The sequence below is a fragment of the Nesoenas mayeri genome (assembly GCF_963082525.1).
Source record: "Nesoenas mayeri genome assembly, chromosome: 31".
NCBI lineage: Eukaryota > Metazoa > Chordata > Aves > Columbiformes > Columbidae > Nesoenas > Nesoenas mayeri.
In genome coordinates this window covers 1,163,141-1,176,122 of record NC_137567.1, presented here as the reverse complement: position 1 = coordinate 1,176,122, position 12,982 = coordinate 1,163,141, and the positions used below count along the sequence as shown (strand labels likewise).

At 66.6% G+C, this 12,982-nt stretch overlaps 2 protein-coding genes across 2 annotated transcripts; one reads left to right on the top strand and one right to left on the bottom strand.

Annotated features, from left to right (window-relative positions):
* Positions 1-218: 218 nt before the first annotated feature.
* LOC308051063 (intercellular adhesion molecule 5-like) lies at positions 219-8,852 on the top strand (the record flags this gene model as incomplete). Its single annotated transcript, XM_080361344.1, is given in 14 exon segments — positions 219-276; positions 1,483-1,767; positions 2,666-2,977; positions 3,753-3,910; positions 3,912-3,935; positions 3,937-4,033; positions 4,110-4,198; positions 4,200-4,389; positions 5,060-5,302; positions 5,391-5,482; positions 5,484-5,634; positions 6,575-6,817; positions 7,527-7,790; positions 8,647-8,852. Coding segments are annotated over 14 exon segments (2,412 nt in total).
* Positions 8,853-11,021: 2,169 nt separating this feature from the next.
* ZGLP1 (zinc finger GATA like protein 1) lies at positions 11,022-12,303 on the bottom strand (the record flags this gene model as incomplete). Its single annotated transcript, XM_080361343.1, has 3 exons — positions 11,022-11,145; positions 11,814-11,907; positions 12,213-12,303. Coding segments are annotated over 3 exons (309 nt in total), but the record flags the coding sequence as incomplete, so codon positions are not given.
* Positions 12,304-12,982: the final 679 nt, after the last annotated feature.

Genomic DNA, 12,982 nt, shown 5'->3' with positions numbered 1-12,982 from the left:
CCGCCCTCCTCTTCATCCCCGTCCTCCTCATCCTCCTCTTCATCCCATCCCCTTCTTCCTCCCTATCCTCCTCTTCCTCCCCATCCTCCTCTTCCTCCCCATCTCCATCCTCTTCCTCCCCCATCTTCATCCTCTTCCTCCCCATCTCCATCCCCATCTTCCTCCCCCATCTCCATCCCCCCTCCTCCTCCTCCTCCTCCTCCCCCCCGCGCCCCCCCATGGCCCCCCCGCTCCCGCCCGCGCGGCTGCTGCCCCCGCTCATCCTGGCGCTCGCAGGTAGGGGGGGTGGGGGGGGCTCAGGGGGACCCACCGCGCTGGGACCCCCCCCCCATACCAGAGACAATGCTGGGGGGTGGGGGGGACCCCCAGGGACCCTTAATGCGGGGGGGGAGGGTGGGGGGGGGACCCCCGGACGCCTGGGTCCCTTATTTCTGGGGGGCAAGGAACCTTATTTCTAGGGGAGCGTATGGGGGGACCCCGGACACCTGGGTCCCTTATTTCAAGAGGTGGGGGGAACATTAATGCTGGGAAGAGGGGGGGCATGGGGGAGCCCCCGGATGCCTGGGTCCCTTATTTCCCTTATTTCAAGGGGTGGGGGAACTTTAATGCTGGGGGGAGTATGGGAGGGATCCCTGAACACCTGGGTCCCTTATTTGTGAGGGGTGTATGGGGGGGACCCCCGGACGCCTGGGTCCCTTATTTCAAGGGTTGGGGGAACCTTAATGCTGGGGGTGGTGTGGGGTGCCCCCGGACGCCTGGGTCCCTTATTTGTGAGGGGTGTATGGGGGGGACCCCCGGACGCCTGGGTCCCTTATTTCAAGGGTTGGGGGAACCTTAATGCTGGGGGTGGTGTGGGGTGCCCCCGGACGCCTGGGTCCCTTATTTGTGAGGGGTGTATGGGGGGGACCCCCGGACGCCTGGGTCCCTTATTTCAAGGGTTGGGGGAACCTTAATGCTGGGGGTGGTGTGGGGTGCCCCCGGACGCCTGGGTCCCTTATTTGTGAGGGGTGTATGGGGGGGACCCCCGGACGCCTGGGTCACTTATTTCAAAGGGTGGTTGGAACCCTAATGCTGGGGGTGGCGTGGGGTGCCCCCGGACGCCTGGGTCCCTTATTTGTGAGGGGTGTATGGGGGGGACCCCCGGACGCCTGGGTCCCTTATTTCAAGGGTTGGGGGTACTTTAATGCTGGGGGTGGTATGGGGGAACCCCCGGACGCCTGGGTCCCTTATTTCAAAGGGTGGTGGGAACCCTAATGCTGGGGGTGGTGTGGGTTGCCCCCGGACGCTTGGGTCCCTTATTTCAAGGGTTGGGGGAACCTTAATGCTGGGGGGAGCATGGGGGGGGACCCCCGGACGCCTGGGTCCCTTATTTCAAAGGGTGGGGGGAACCTTAATGCTGGGGGTGGCGTGGGGTGCCCCCGGACGCCTGGGTCCCCGGGGGTCCCCGCCGGTGCCGGGGCTGCCCGCGCTGGGTCCCCGCAGGGGCCGCGTGGGGCTCATTCTCGGTGGGCTCGTGGCCGCGCGTGGCCGTCGTGCCCTTCGGGGGCTCGGTCGCCATCAACTGCAGCCGCGGCGCCTGCGCGGGGGGCAACGGCACGCTGGCGCTGGACCCCCCCCCGGGCGCGGCCGTGAGCGCCGGGGCCGCCGGGCGCCGCTGGCAAAGCTTCCGCCTGCTCAACGTGTCGCGCTGGGACCCCGGCCCGGCCACGTGCCGCGGGCGCTGCGGCGACGCCGAGGCCAACGCCAGCACCCGCATCCTCGTCTACCGTGAGGCCGGGTGGGGGGCGCAGGGGGCTCGGGGGGTGCGGGGATGCAGGGGGCGCGGGGGCGCAGGGGGCTCGGGGGGTGCGGGGATGCAGGGGCCGCTGGGGCGTGGGTCAGGGTTTGGTGGGTACACAGGGATGTCGGAGCACGCACCTCCCAGTCCCATCCCATCCCAGTTCCATCCCAGTCCCATTCCCATCCCATTCCCATCCCATCTCCATCCCAGTCTCATTCCAGTCCCCATTCCCATCCCATTCCCATCTCATTCCCATCCCATTCCCATCCCTATTCCCAATCCAGTCCCCATCCCCATCTCCAATCCCATTCCCATCCCCATTCCCATCCCCATCCCAGTCTCATCCCCATCCCATTCCCAGTCCCCATTCCCACCCCATTCCCATCCCCATTCCCATCCCATTCCCCTCCCATCTCCATTCCCATCCCATCCCCATTCCCATCCCCATCCCATTCCCATCCCCATACCAGTCCCCATTCCCATCCGAGTCCCCATTCCCATCTCCATTCCCATCCCAATCTAGTCCCCATTCCCATCCCCATCCCATTCCCATTCCAGTTCCCATCTCCATTCCCATCCCCATCCCATCCCCAGTCCCATCCCATTCCCATCCCAGTCCCCATTCCCATCCCCATTCCCATTCCATCTCCATTCCCATCCTGATCCGATTCCCATTCCCATCCCAATCCCATCCCAATCCCATCCCATCCCCATCCCATTCCCATCTCCATCATCTCCATCTCCATTCCCATGCCCCTCCCATCCCATTCCCATCTCCATCTCCATTCCCATCTCAATCCCATCCCCATCCCAATCCGCAGCACCTCCCATGTCGGGCTCCGGTGCGTCTCCGGCGCCGCGGCTGACGTTGGGCGTGCGCCGCAGGGCTGCCGGAGCGCGTGGTGCTGGAGCCGGTGGCGCCGGTGGCGGTGGGCGAGAGCCGCAACCTGACGTGCCGCGTGCTGGAGGTGGCGCCGCTGGGGAACCTGACGGTGACGCTGCGGCGCGGCGCCGAGACGCTGCGCACCGCGGCCTTCGGCGCCGCCCGCGGCAGCGCCAGCGTGGCCGTGAGCCACGTGCTGACCGCCGGGCCCGGCGACCACGGCCAGGCCGTCACGTGCCACGCCGAGCTGTCCCTGCGCCCGCACGGGCCCCTGTTCGCGCGCGCCGCCGCGCCGCGCACGCTCTCCGTCTTCGGTGAGGAGCGCGGGCAGCGCCCGCCCTTCCCCGTGCTCGCCCCAGTCCCAGCCCTGTCCCTGTTCCCATCCCCATTCTCACACCCATTCCCATCCCCAATTCCCATCCCCAATTCCCATCCCCAATTCCCATCCCATTCCCATCCCATCCCAGTCCCAGCCCAGTCTCTGTTCCCATCCCCATTCTTACCCCCATTCCCATCCCCAGTTCCCATCCCATTCCCATCCCAGTTCCCATTCCCACCCCATTCTCACACCCATTCCCATCCCAGTCCCAGTTCCCATCCCCATCCTATTCACATCCTATTCCCATCCCAATCCCATCCCCTTCCCAATCCCAATCCCATTCCCATCCCCTTCCCATCCCCATCCCATTCCCATCCCCATCCCATCCTCATCTCCAATCCCATTCCCATCCTCATCTCCAATCCCATTCCCATCCCATCCCCATCTCATTCCCATCTCATTCCCATCCTATTCCCATCCCAGTCCCATCCCATCCCCATTCCAATCCTCATTCCAATCCCCCTTCCCATCCTATTCCCATTCCCATCCCCATCCCAATCGCATTCCCATCTCCATCCCATTCCCACCCTCTTCCCATCCCATCCCCATTCCCATCCCAATTCCATCCCATTCCCATCCCAAACCCATTCCCAACCCCATCCCCATCCCATTCCCATTCCCATCCCATCCCCATCCCATCCATCCCCCTCCCCACTCCTCCCACCCCCCGCCCCCCTGCCCCCCATCCCCGGTGACCCCGAATCCCGCAGCGCTCCCAGAGCCGCCCCAGCTCCGCGCTCCCCCCGTCCTGGAAGCCGGTGCCAGCGCCAGCGCCAGCTGCCAACTCAGCGGCGCCTTCCCCGCCGCCGCCGTCCGCCTCGGCCTCAGCCTGGCCGGCCGCAGCCTCAACGCCACCGTCACGGCCGCCCGGGGACGTCCTGACGGCCGCCACCAACGCTGTCCCCCACGGCACCGGGCCGGCTGGACCTCACCTGCACCGCGGCCGTGGCCACGGCGGCGCGGACGGCGCGCCGGCTGCTCCACGTCTACCGTAAGGCGCCGCGCGTGGCGCGGGGGCCACCGGAGCGCGTGGCCAAACCCGTCGGTCCCACCGCGCCTCCCCGCAGGGTTCCCGGCTCCCGTGCTGGAGCTGAGCCCGGCGCCGGTGCCGGCGGGCGCCGAGGTGACCGCGCTGTGCCGCGCCGGCCCCGCCGACCCCCCCCGAGGTGCGGCTGCAGCTCCGCGATGCCGCCGGGGGGGTCCTGGCCGAGGGGCCGCAGCCGCGGCTGGAGCTGCGCTTGGTGGCGCGGCGCGAGGACGACGGGCGCCGCCTGGGCTGCCGGGCCAGCCTGGCCCTCGGTGACAACACGGTGACAAAGGACGCGGCCGCCCGGCTCGCCGTGCTCTGTGAGTGCCGCGCCGGGGGGTCCCGGCGCTGCCGGGGCTGATCGCGGCCGTTCACCCCGCGGTCCACCCCAGGTTCTGGTATAGGGTGGGAATGACCGTTGGAGAGCGGTGAAAAGGGACCTGGGGTCCTGGGGACAGCAGGATGAGCATGAGAAGAGGGTTTAGTTCAGTTACTATCAGCATATATTTGTGGAACATAAATATATATACATACATATACTTGTATATATATATAACACATAGCCATAGCGCCCTGAGAACGCCCAATCTCATCTGATCTGGGAAGCTAAGCAGGGCTGGGCCCGGTCAGTGCTTGGATGGGAGACCAGTGGTACCTGGGTGGGTTAGAAGGGGGTGGTCAGTGGGTCAGAGAGGTTCTCCTGCCCCTCTGCTCTGCCCTTCAGTTACTATCAGGATATACTTAGAAAACATATATATACATACATATATATATATATATATATATACAGGCATAGCACCCTGAAACACCCCATCTCGTCTGATCTGGGAAGCTAAGCAGGGTCAGGCCCGGTCAGCGCTTGGATGGGAGACCAGCTGGGAACAGCGGGTGCTGTGCAACCTCAGCTGGCTGTTCCTGCTCCGGGGGGTTGTTGGACAGAATGATCTTTCCAGATCCTTCCAACCCCCGGGGTTCTTTGGTCTTTTCCAGACATGCCCGAAATGTCTCCGAGCGACTGTCCCGGCAACCGCACGTGGCTGCGGGGGACGCGGGAAGCGCTTTCCTGCCGCGCCACCGGCAACCCCGCGCCCACCGTCACCTGTGGCCGCAACGGCAGCGCCGTCAGCACCGCGGAGCCGGAGCCCGTCACCCGCTCCCGCGCCGGCACCTACGTCTGCATTGCCGCCAACAGCCAGGGCACGCGGAGCCGCCTGGTCATCGTCCGCGTGGAGTGTGAGTGGCGCCGGCGTCCCCCCGCCGCGGTCGTGCCGGCGGCACCGGCGCTCACCGGGGTTCTGTGTGTATGTGTCCCCCGCCAAAGACGAGCCCACGCTGAGCGAGCGCGGTTGCCCGGCGCGGCGCACGTGGCTGGAGGGCGAGCGCCGGGAGCTGCTGTGCCGCGCCGACGGGGACCCCCCCGCCCAGCACCCGCTGCGCCCGCGACGGCGACGCCGCCCGCGGTTGGGGCGGCCGCGCCGTCACCCGCGCCGACGCCGGGCACTACGTGTGCCGGGCCACCAACAAACACGGGGCGGCCATCCGGAGCGTCACCGTCACCGTGGAGTGTGAGTGGGGGATCTGGTGGTGCCGGTGGTGCTGGGGTTGGGATGGGGCTGGGACGGGGATGCCACAGCCAGGCTGTGGATCCGGCGATGCCAGAGCTGCTGTTCCCCATGCTGGGGCCGCGGCTGTGCCGGGGATGCTGTGGCTAAGCCGGGGATGCCGTGAGCATGCTGGGGTTGCCATGGCTGGGATACCATGACCATGCCAGGGATGCTGTAGCTGTGCTGGGGTTGTCATGCCAGGGGTGCCATGGCCATGCCGGGGATGCCATGGCTGGGATGCCATGGGCATGCTGGGGATGCCATGACTACGCCGGTGTTGCCATGGCCACACCGGGGTTGCCATAGCTGGGTTGCCATGGCCATGCTGAGGTTGCCATGGCTGGGTTGCCATAGCCACACCGGGGTTGCCATGGCCATGCTGGAGTTGCCATGGCTGGGTTGCCATAGCCACACCGGGGTTGCCATGGCTATGCTGGGGTTGCCATAGCTGAGTTGCCATGGCCATGCCGGGGTTGCCATGGCTGGGTTGCCGTAGCCATGCCATGGTTGCCATGGCCATGCTGGGGTTGCCAGGGCTGGGTTGCCATAGCCATGCCGGGGTTGCCATGGCCACCCCGGGATTGCCATGGCCATGCCAGGGTTGCCATAGCCACACCGGGGTTGCCATGGCTACACCGGGGTTACCATGGCTGGGTTGCCATAGCCACAGCAGGATTGCCATGGCCATGCCAGGGTTGCCATGGCTGGGTTGCCATAGCCATGCCATGGTTGCCATGGCCATGCCAGGGTTGCCATGGCTGGGCTGCCATAGCCACACCGGGATTGCCATGGCCATGCCGGAGTTGCCATGGCTGGGTTGCCATATCCATGCCGGGGTTGCCATGGCCATGCCGGCCCGACTGGGGGTTCCCGGCACCCACGCCCCTCCCCTCCCCCGCAGACCGGCCCAGCCTGGGCGACCCCGGCTGCCCCGCGCGGCGCCGCTGGGTGGAGGGGGCGCCGCTGGAGCTGAGCTGCGCCGCCAGCGGGAACCCCCCCCCCAGCGTGGCCTGCGCCAAACTGGGGACCCCCCCGGGGCCCCCGCGCGGCCCCAACGTCACCCGCGCCCACGCCGGCACCTACGAGTGCCGCGCCACCAACGCGCACGGCTCCGCGGCGCGCAACGTCACCGTGGCCGTGGAGTGTGAGCGGGGCGGGCTGGGACATGGGGACAGTGGGACATGGGGACATGGGGACAATGGGGAACTGGGGACAATGGGGAACTGGGACACTGGGGAACTGGGGACAATGGGGAACTGGGACACTGGGGACAATGGGACATGGGGACAATGGGGACACTAGGGACAATGGGACATGGGGACAATGGGACATGGGGACAATGGGGACACTGGGGACACTGGGGACAGTGGGAAACTGGGACACTGGGGACAATGGGACACAGGGACAATGGGGACAATGGGACACGGGGACAATGGGACATTGGGGACCATGGGACACTGGGACACTGGGACAATGGGACACAGGGACAATGGGGATACTGGGATATTGGGGACAATGGGACACAGGGACATGGGGACACGGGGACACCAGGGACAATGGGACACTGGTGGGTGCTGGGCTGTGTTTTAGGGTGAATCCCCGTGGTTTCGGGTCAGATGGGTGCTGGGGTTGGGTACTGGGCTTGGTTGGGTGCTGGGGTTGGTGGGTGCCGGGGTCCGGGGGTGCCGGGCTGTGTTTTAGGGTGCCTCCCGCGTGTGGGCTCAGACGGCCCCTCGGTGCCGGCGCTGCGGGTGCTGGGGTTGGGTGCTGGGGTCATTGGGTGCTGGGCTCTGGGTGCTGGGGTCGGTGGGTGCTGGGCTGTGTTTTAGGGTGCCTCCCGCGTGTGGGCTCAGACGGCCCCTCGGTGCCGGCGCTGCGGGTGCTGCCGTCGCCCGCGGTGCCGCGCGGCTCCAGCTTCACGGTGGAGTGCGCGGCGGAGGGGCTGCCCCCCCCGGCGCTGCGCTGGGCGCTGCCCCCGGCGCCCAACCTGCGCCTGGCGCCCGACAACCGCTCGGTGGCCGTGGCGGCCGCCGGCGCCCACAACCGCGGCCTCTACACCTGCACGGCCGCCAACGCGCACGGCCGGCGCCAGCGCAGCGTCCGCGTCAGCGTGCACGGTGAGGGGCGGGGGGGACCCAGCCCCCAACTCCTGACCCCCACCCCCAGATTTCCAACCCCAACCCCCAACTTCTGACCCCAAACCCCCCAGTTTTCTGGCCCCGAACCCCCCAAATTTTTGGCCCCAAACACCCCAGATTTCCAACCCCAAACCCCAACTTTCTGACCCCAAACCCCCAGATTTCCAACCCCAAACCCCCCAGTTTTCTGGCCCCAAACACCCCAGAGTTCCAGCCCCCAAACCCCCAACTTCTGACCCCAAACCCCCAGATTTCTGATCCCAAACCCCCAACTTCTGACCCCAAACCCCAACTTCTGACCCCAACCCCCAGATTTCCAACCCCAACCCTCCCAGTTTTCTGACCCCCAAACCCCCCAGTTTTCCAGCCCCAAACCCCCCAGTTTTCCAGCCCCAAACCCCCCAACTTTCTAATCCCAAACACCCCAGATTTCCGACCCCAACCCCCCAACTTCTGACCCCAAACCCCCAGATTTCTGACCCCAAACACCCCAGTTTTCCAACCTCCAAACTCCCCAACTTCTGACCCCAAACCCCCCAGTTTCCCAACTCCCAATCCCCCAGTTTTCCAGCCCCCAAATCCCCCCACTTTTCCCCATTTCTTTGCCAGTTTTCCAGTCCCAATTTCCCCAGTTATCCCAGTTTCCCCAGTTATCCCAGTGTCCGCATGTCCCCACTGTCCCCAGTTATCCCCATGTCCCCAGTTCCCCCAGTGTCCCCAGTGTCCCCAATGTCCCCAGTTCCCCCAGTGTCCCCAATGTCCCCAGTTCCCCCAGTGTCCCCCAGTGTCCCCATGTCCCCCAGTGTCCCCATGTCCCGTGTCCCCGTGTGCGCAGAGGGCCGCGCGGCGCTGGCGGCGGCGCTGGGCTCGGTGGGCGCCGTGGCGGCGCTGGCGCTGGCGGCCGCCGGCGGCGTCTACGTGAGGAGCACGGTCTGCAAGAGGGGCGAGTACAACGTGCGCGACGCCGAAGGCTCCGGCCACGCGCGGTGTCACCATGGCCACCGCAGCGAGCTCCACGGCATCCCCCTCGCCCAGCCCTGAGCACCGCGGCACCGCGGCCACCGCAGCGAGCTCCACGGCATCCCCCTCGCCCAACCTTGATTGTGGTGCCACCGCGGCCACCGCAGCGAGCTCCACGGCATCCCCCTCGCCCAACCTTGATTGTGGTGCCACCGCGCCGAGCTCCATGGCATCCTGCTCGCCCAACCTTGATCACGGTGTCACCACAGCCACCATGGCGAGGTCTCCGGCATCCCACTCACCCAACCCTGACCGCGGCATCACCATGGCCACGTCTATGGCATCCCGCTCGCCCAACCCCGACCGTGGCGCCACCTCAGCCCCCCGACCCAATGTAGGGCAAACCGGAGGGGTTTTGGTGTCTTTTGGTGGTTTTGAAGCATTTCGGTGCCGCGCCAAGAACTTGGGGGATATGGGGAGGTTTGGGGGGGGGCGGGGCCACTCACCCAACCCTGATTGTGGTGCCACCACACTGAGGTCTATGGCATCCCGCTCACCCAACCCTCATCATGGCACCACCGCGGCCACCGCAACAAGGTCTCCAGCATCCTGCTCGCCCAACCCTGACCGCAGTGTCACCGCGGCCACCACGCTGAGCTCTACGGCATCCCACTCACCCAACCTTGATTGTGGTGCCACCGCGGCGAGCTCTATGGCATCCCGCTCACCCAATCCTGACCATGGTGTCACCTCATCCACCGCGACAAGGCCTCCGGCATCCCTCTCACCCAACCCTGATTGCGGTGTCACCGCAGCCACCACACCAAGGTCTATGGCATCCCATTCACCCAACTCTGATCATGGCACCACTGCGGCGAGGTCCATGGCATCCCGCTCACCCAACCCTAATCGCGGCATCACCGCGGTCACCACAGCGAGCTCTATGGCATCCCACTCACCCAACCCTGACCGCGGCATCACCATGGCCACATCTATGGCATCCTGCTCACCCAACCCTGACCGCGGCGCCACCGCAGCCACCGTGGCAAGGTCCACAGCATCCCACTCACCCAACCTTGAGCACGGCGTCACCGCGGCCACCACAGTGAGGTCTCTGGCATCCCGCTCACCCAACCTTGATCACGGTGTCACCGTGGCCACCGTGGCGAGGTCTCCGGCATCCTGCTCGCCCAACCCTGATCATGGCACCACCACGCCGAGGTCTCCGGCATCCCGCTCGCCCAACCCCGACCGCGGCGCCACCTCAGCCCCCCGACCCAATTTGGGGCGAACTGGAGGGGTTTTGGTGTCTTTTGGTGGTTTTGAAGCATTTCGGCACCGCGCCAAGAACTGGGGGGGGATGGGGAGGTTTTGGGGGGCGGGGGGGTCACTTTCGCACCCCCCGCCCGGCGCGCGGGGTTTGGGGGATTCGGGGAGTTTTTGGGGTGTTTTTTAAGCGTTTTAAGGCAGAATTGGGGGGGTCGCGGCTTTTCCCACCTCTAAATAAAGAAATAATTCTGTTTTCATGGGGGGGGTGATGGTGACGATGGGGGGAGGGGCACCCGACTCTGACCTCCCCCCCCCCACCAGCTCTGGGGAGGGACCCAGGCGTCCGGAGGCCATTGGGGTACACAGACATGAGGGACCCAGGTGTCCGGGGGCCATTGGGGTACACACACATAAGGGACCCAGGCGTCTGGGGGCCATTGGGGTACACAGACATAAGGGACCCAGGCGTCCGGGGTCCCCTGGGGGTGCACAGACATAAGAGACCCAGGCATTCGGGGGCCCTTGGGGGGCCCTTGGGGTGCACAGGGGTAAAGGACCCAGGCATCCAGGTCCCCTGGGGTGCACACACATAAGGGACCCAGGCGTCCGGGGTCCCTTGGGGTGCACACACATAAGGGACCCAGGTGTCCGGGTCCCCCCCAAGTGCCCATTTTCCCGCTCTTCGTGCCCCCATCTGTCCCCAAACCCGCCCCACGTCCCCCCCCCACAGCCCCAGCCAGGGACCCCCAGCCCCGCTACCCCCCCACTGTCCCCAAACCCCCTCCCGTGTCCCCAACGCCCACCTCCCCCACTGTCCCCAACCCCCACCCAGGACCCCCCATCTCCCCACGAGGCCACCAGCGGTGACACCCAGACCCCTCGTGTCCCCCCACCCCAGCAGGTGCCACCGGGACCCCCGCTGCCGTGGTCACCGGGACGTTTAATTGCTCCCAAGGGCCCCCCCACACAAAGTCGCCGCCGTCACCCCCCCCCGCCCCCCTGCGGGCGCCAGCACCGGGGGCACCGGGGACACGGGGCCCGGGGGGTCCCGCTCTTGCCGGGGACGTTCCAGCAGCGCCAGCACCGCACCCGGTACTTCCTGTACCTGCGGGGAAACGGGGGGAGCGCTGCGGGGGGGCCCCCGGGGTTTGGGGGTCCCCGGGGTTTGGGGGGGCCCCCGGGGTTTGGGGGGGTCCCAGGTTTGATGGGCTCCCCGGGGTTTGGGGGGTCCCCCGAGGGTTTGGGGGGGTTCCCATGCCAAATGCCGCAGGTATTGCACAGGGGGGTCCCCAGGGTTTGGGGGTCTCCAGGGTTTTGCGGGGTCACCGGGGTTTGGGGGGTCCCAGGTTTGATGGGGCCCCCGGGGTTTGGAGGGTCCCATACTGGATGCTGCAGCTGTTGCACAGGGGGGTCCCCAGGGTTTGGGGGTCCCTGTGGGTTTTGGGGGGGTCCCATAACTGATGCCACAGGTATTGCACAGGAGGGTCCCCAGGGTTTGGGGGTCCCAGGTTTTGGGGGTGCACAGGGTTTGGGGGGGGGTCCCATACTGGCTGCTGAAGGCATTGCACAGGGGGGTCCCCAGGGTTTGGGAGTCCCAGGTTTGGGGGGGGGTCCCATGCCAAATGCTGCAGGTATTGCACAGGGGGGTCCCCAGGGTTTGGGGGTCCCCAGGGTTTTGGGGGTCCCCAGGGTTTTGGGGGGGGTCCCAGGTTTGGGGGGGGGGTCCCTGGGGGTTTTGGGGGGTCCCAAGGAGTTTTGGGGGGGGGTCCGTACCGGATGCCGCAGGCGTTGCACAGGGGGGTCCCGTTCTCGGCCACTCGCCACAGGGGGGTCCGGCGCGTCTTGCAGGAGGCGCAGCGCCTGCGGCCTGGGGGGCACCCCGAGTACAGCGGGGGGGGCACGGACACCCCAAGTACAGCGGGGGGGCACGGACACCCCAAGTACAGCGCAGGTGGGGGGGTACATGGGGCACCCCAAGTACAGCGGGGGGGGCACGGACACCCCAAGTACAGCACGGGTGGGGGGGACACGGGGCACCCCAAGTACAGCGGGGGGGCCCGACCCTCCCTGGGGTCCCTGTCCCACCCTGGGGGTCCCTGTTCTGTGTTGAGGGGGGGGGGGGTCCCTGTCCCACCCTGGGGGTCCCTGTATTGGGGGGGGTCCCCCCCTTACCCTGGTTCAGGGCAGCGTCGTCCTCCGAGCTGCTGCCCACCCCGGGGGGGGCGGCCGGGGGGCGGCACCCCCAGATCCGGCCGGGGGCCCTGTGGGAAAACGGGGGGTCAGGGGAAGCGGGGGACCCCCGCCTTTGAATGGGGAAACCCCCAATGGAATGGGAGCCCCCTCCCAATGGAATGGGGGAACCCCCCGTCAAGGAATGGGGAACCCCCCCAATGGAATGGGGAACCCCCCAATGGAATGGGGAACCCCCCAGGGGCCACAGCCAGGGAGGGGGGACGGGGGGTCTTGCCTGGTGGGGGAGGTGCAGACAGACAGACAGACGGATGGACAGGACAGCCCAGGGATGCCCAGAGGTGCAGCCGGACAGACGGACAACACAGCCCAAGGTCCAGAGGCGCCTTTAGGTGGAGCAAGGAGCCCGGAGGTGCAGCCGGACAGACGGACGCTCAATCCCAAAGTCCGGGGCAGGGGGCAGAAGAGCAGCCGGACAGATAGAGCAGCCCAAGGTCCAGGGTGCAGCTAGACAGATGGACAGTGCATCCTATGGCCCAAAGGTGCACCCAGACAGACGGACGGTGCATCCCACGGCCCAAAGGTGCATCTGGACAGATGGACAGTGCATCCTATGGCCCAAAGGTGCACCCAGACAGATGGACAGTGCATCCCACGGCCCAAAGGCGTATCTGGACAGACAGGCAGTGCATCCCACGGCCCAAAGGTGCATCTGGACAGACGGACGGTGCATCCCAAAGGCGCATCCGGAC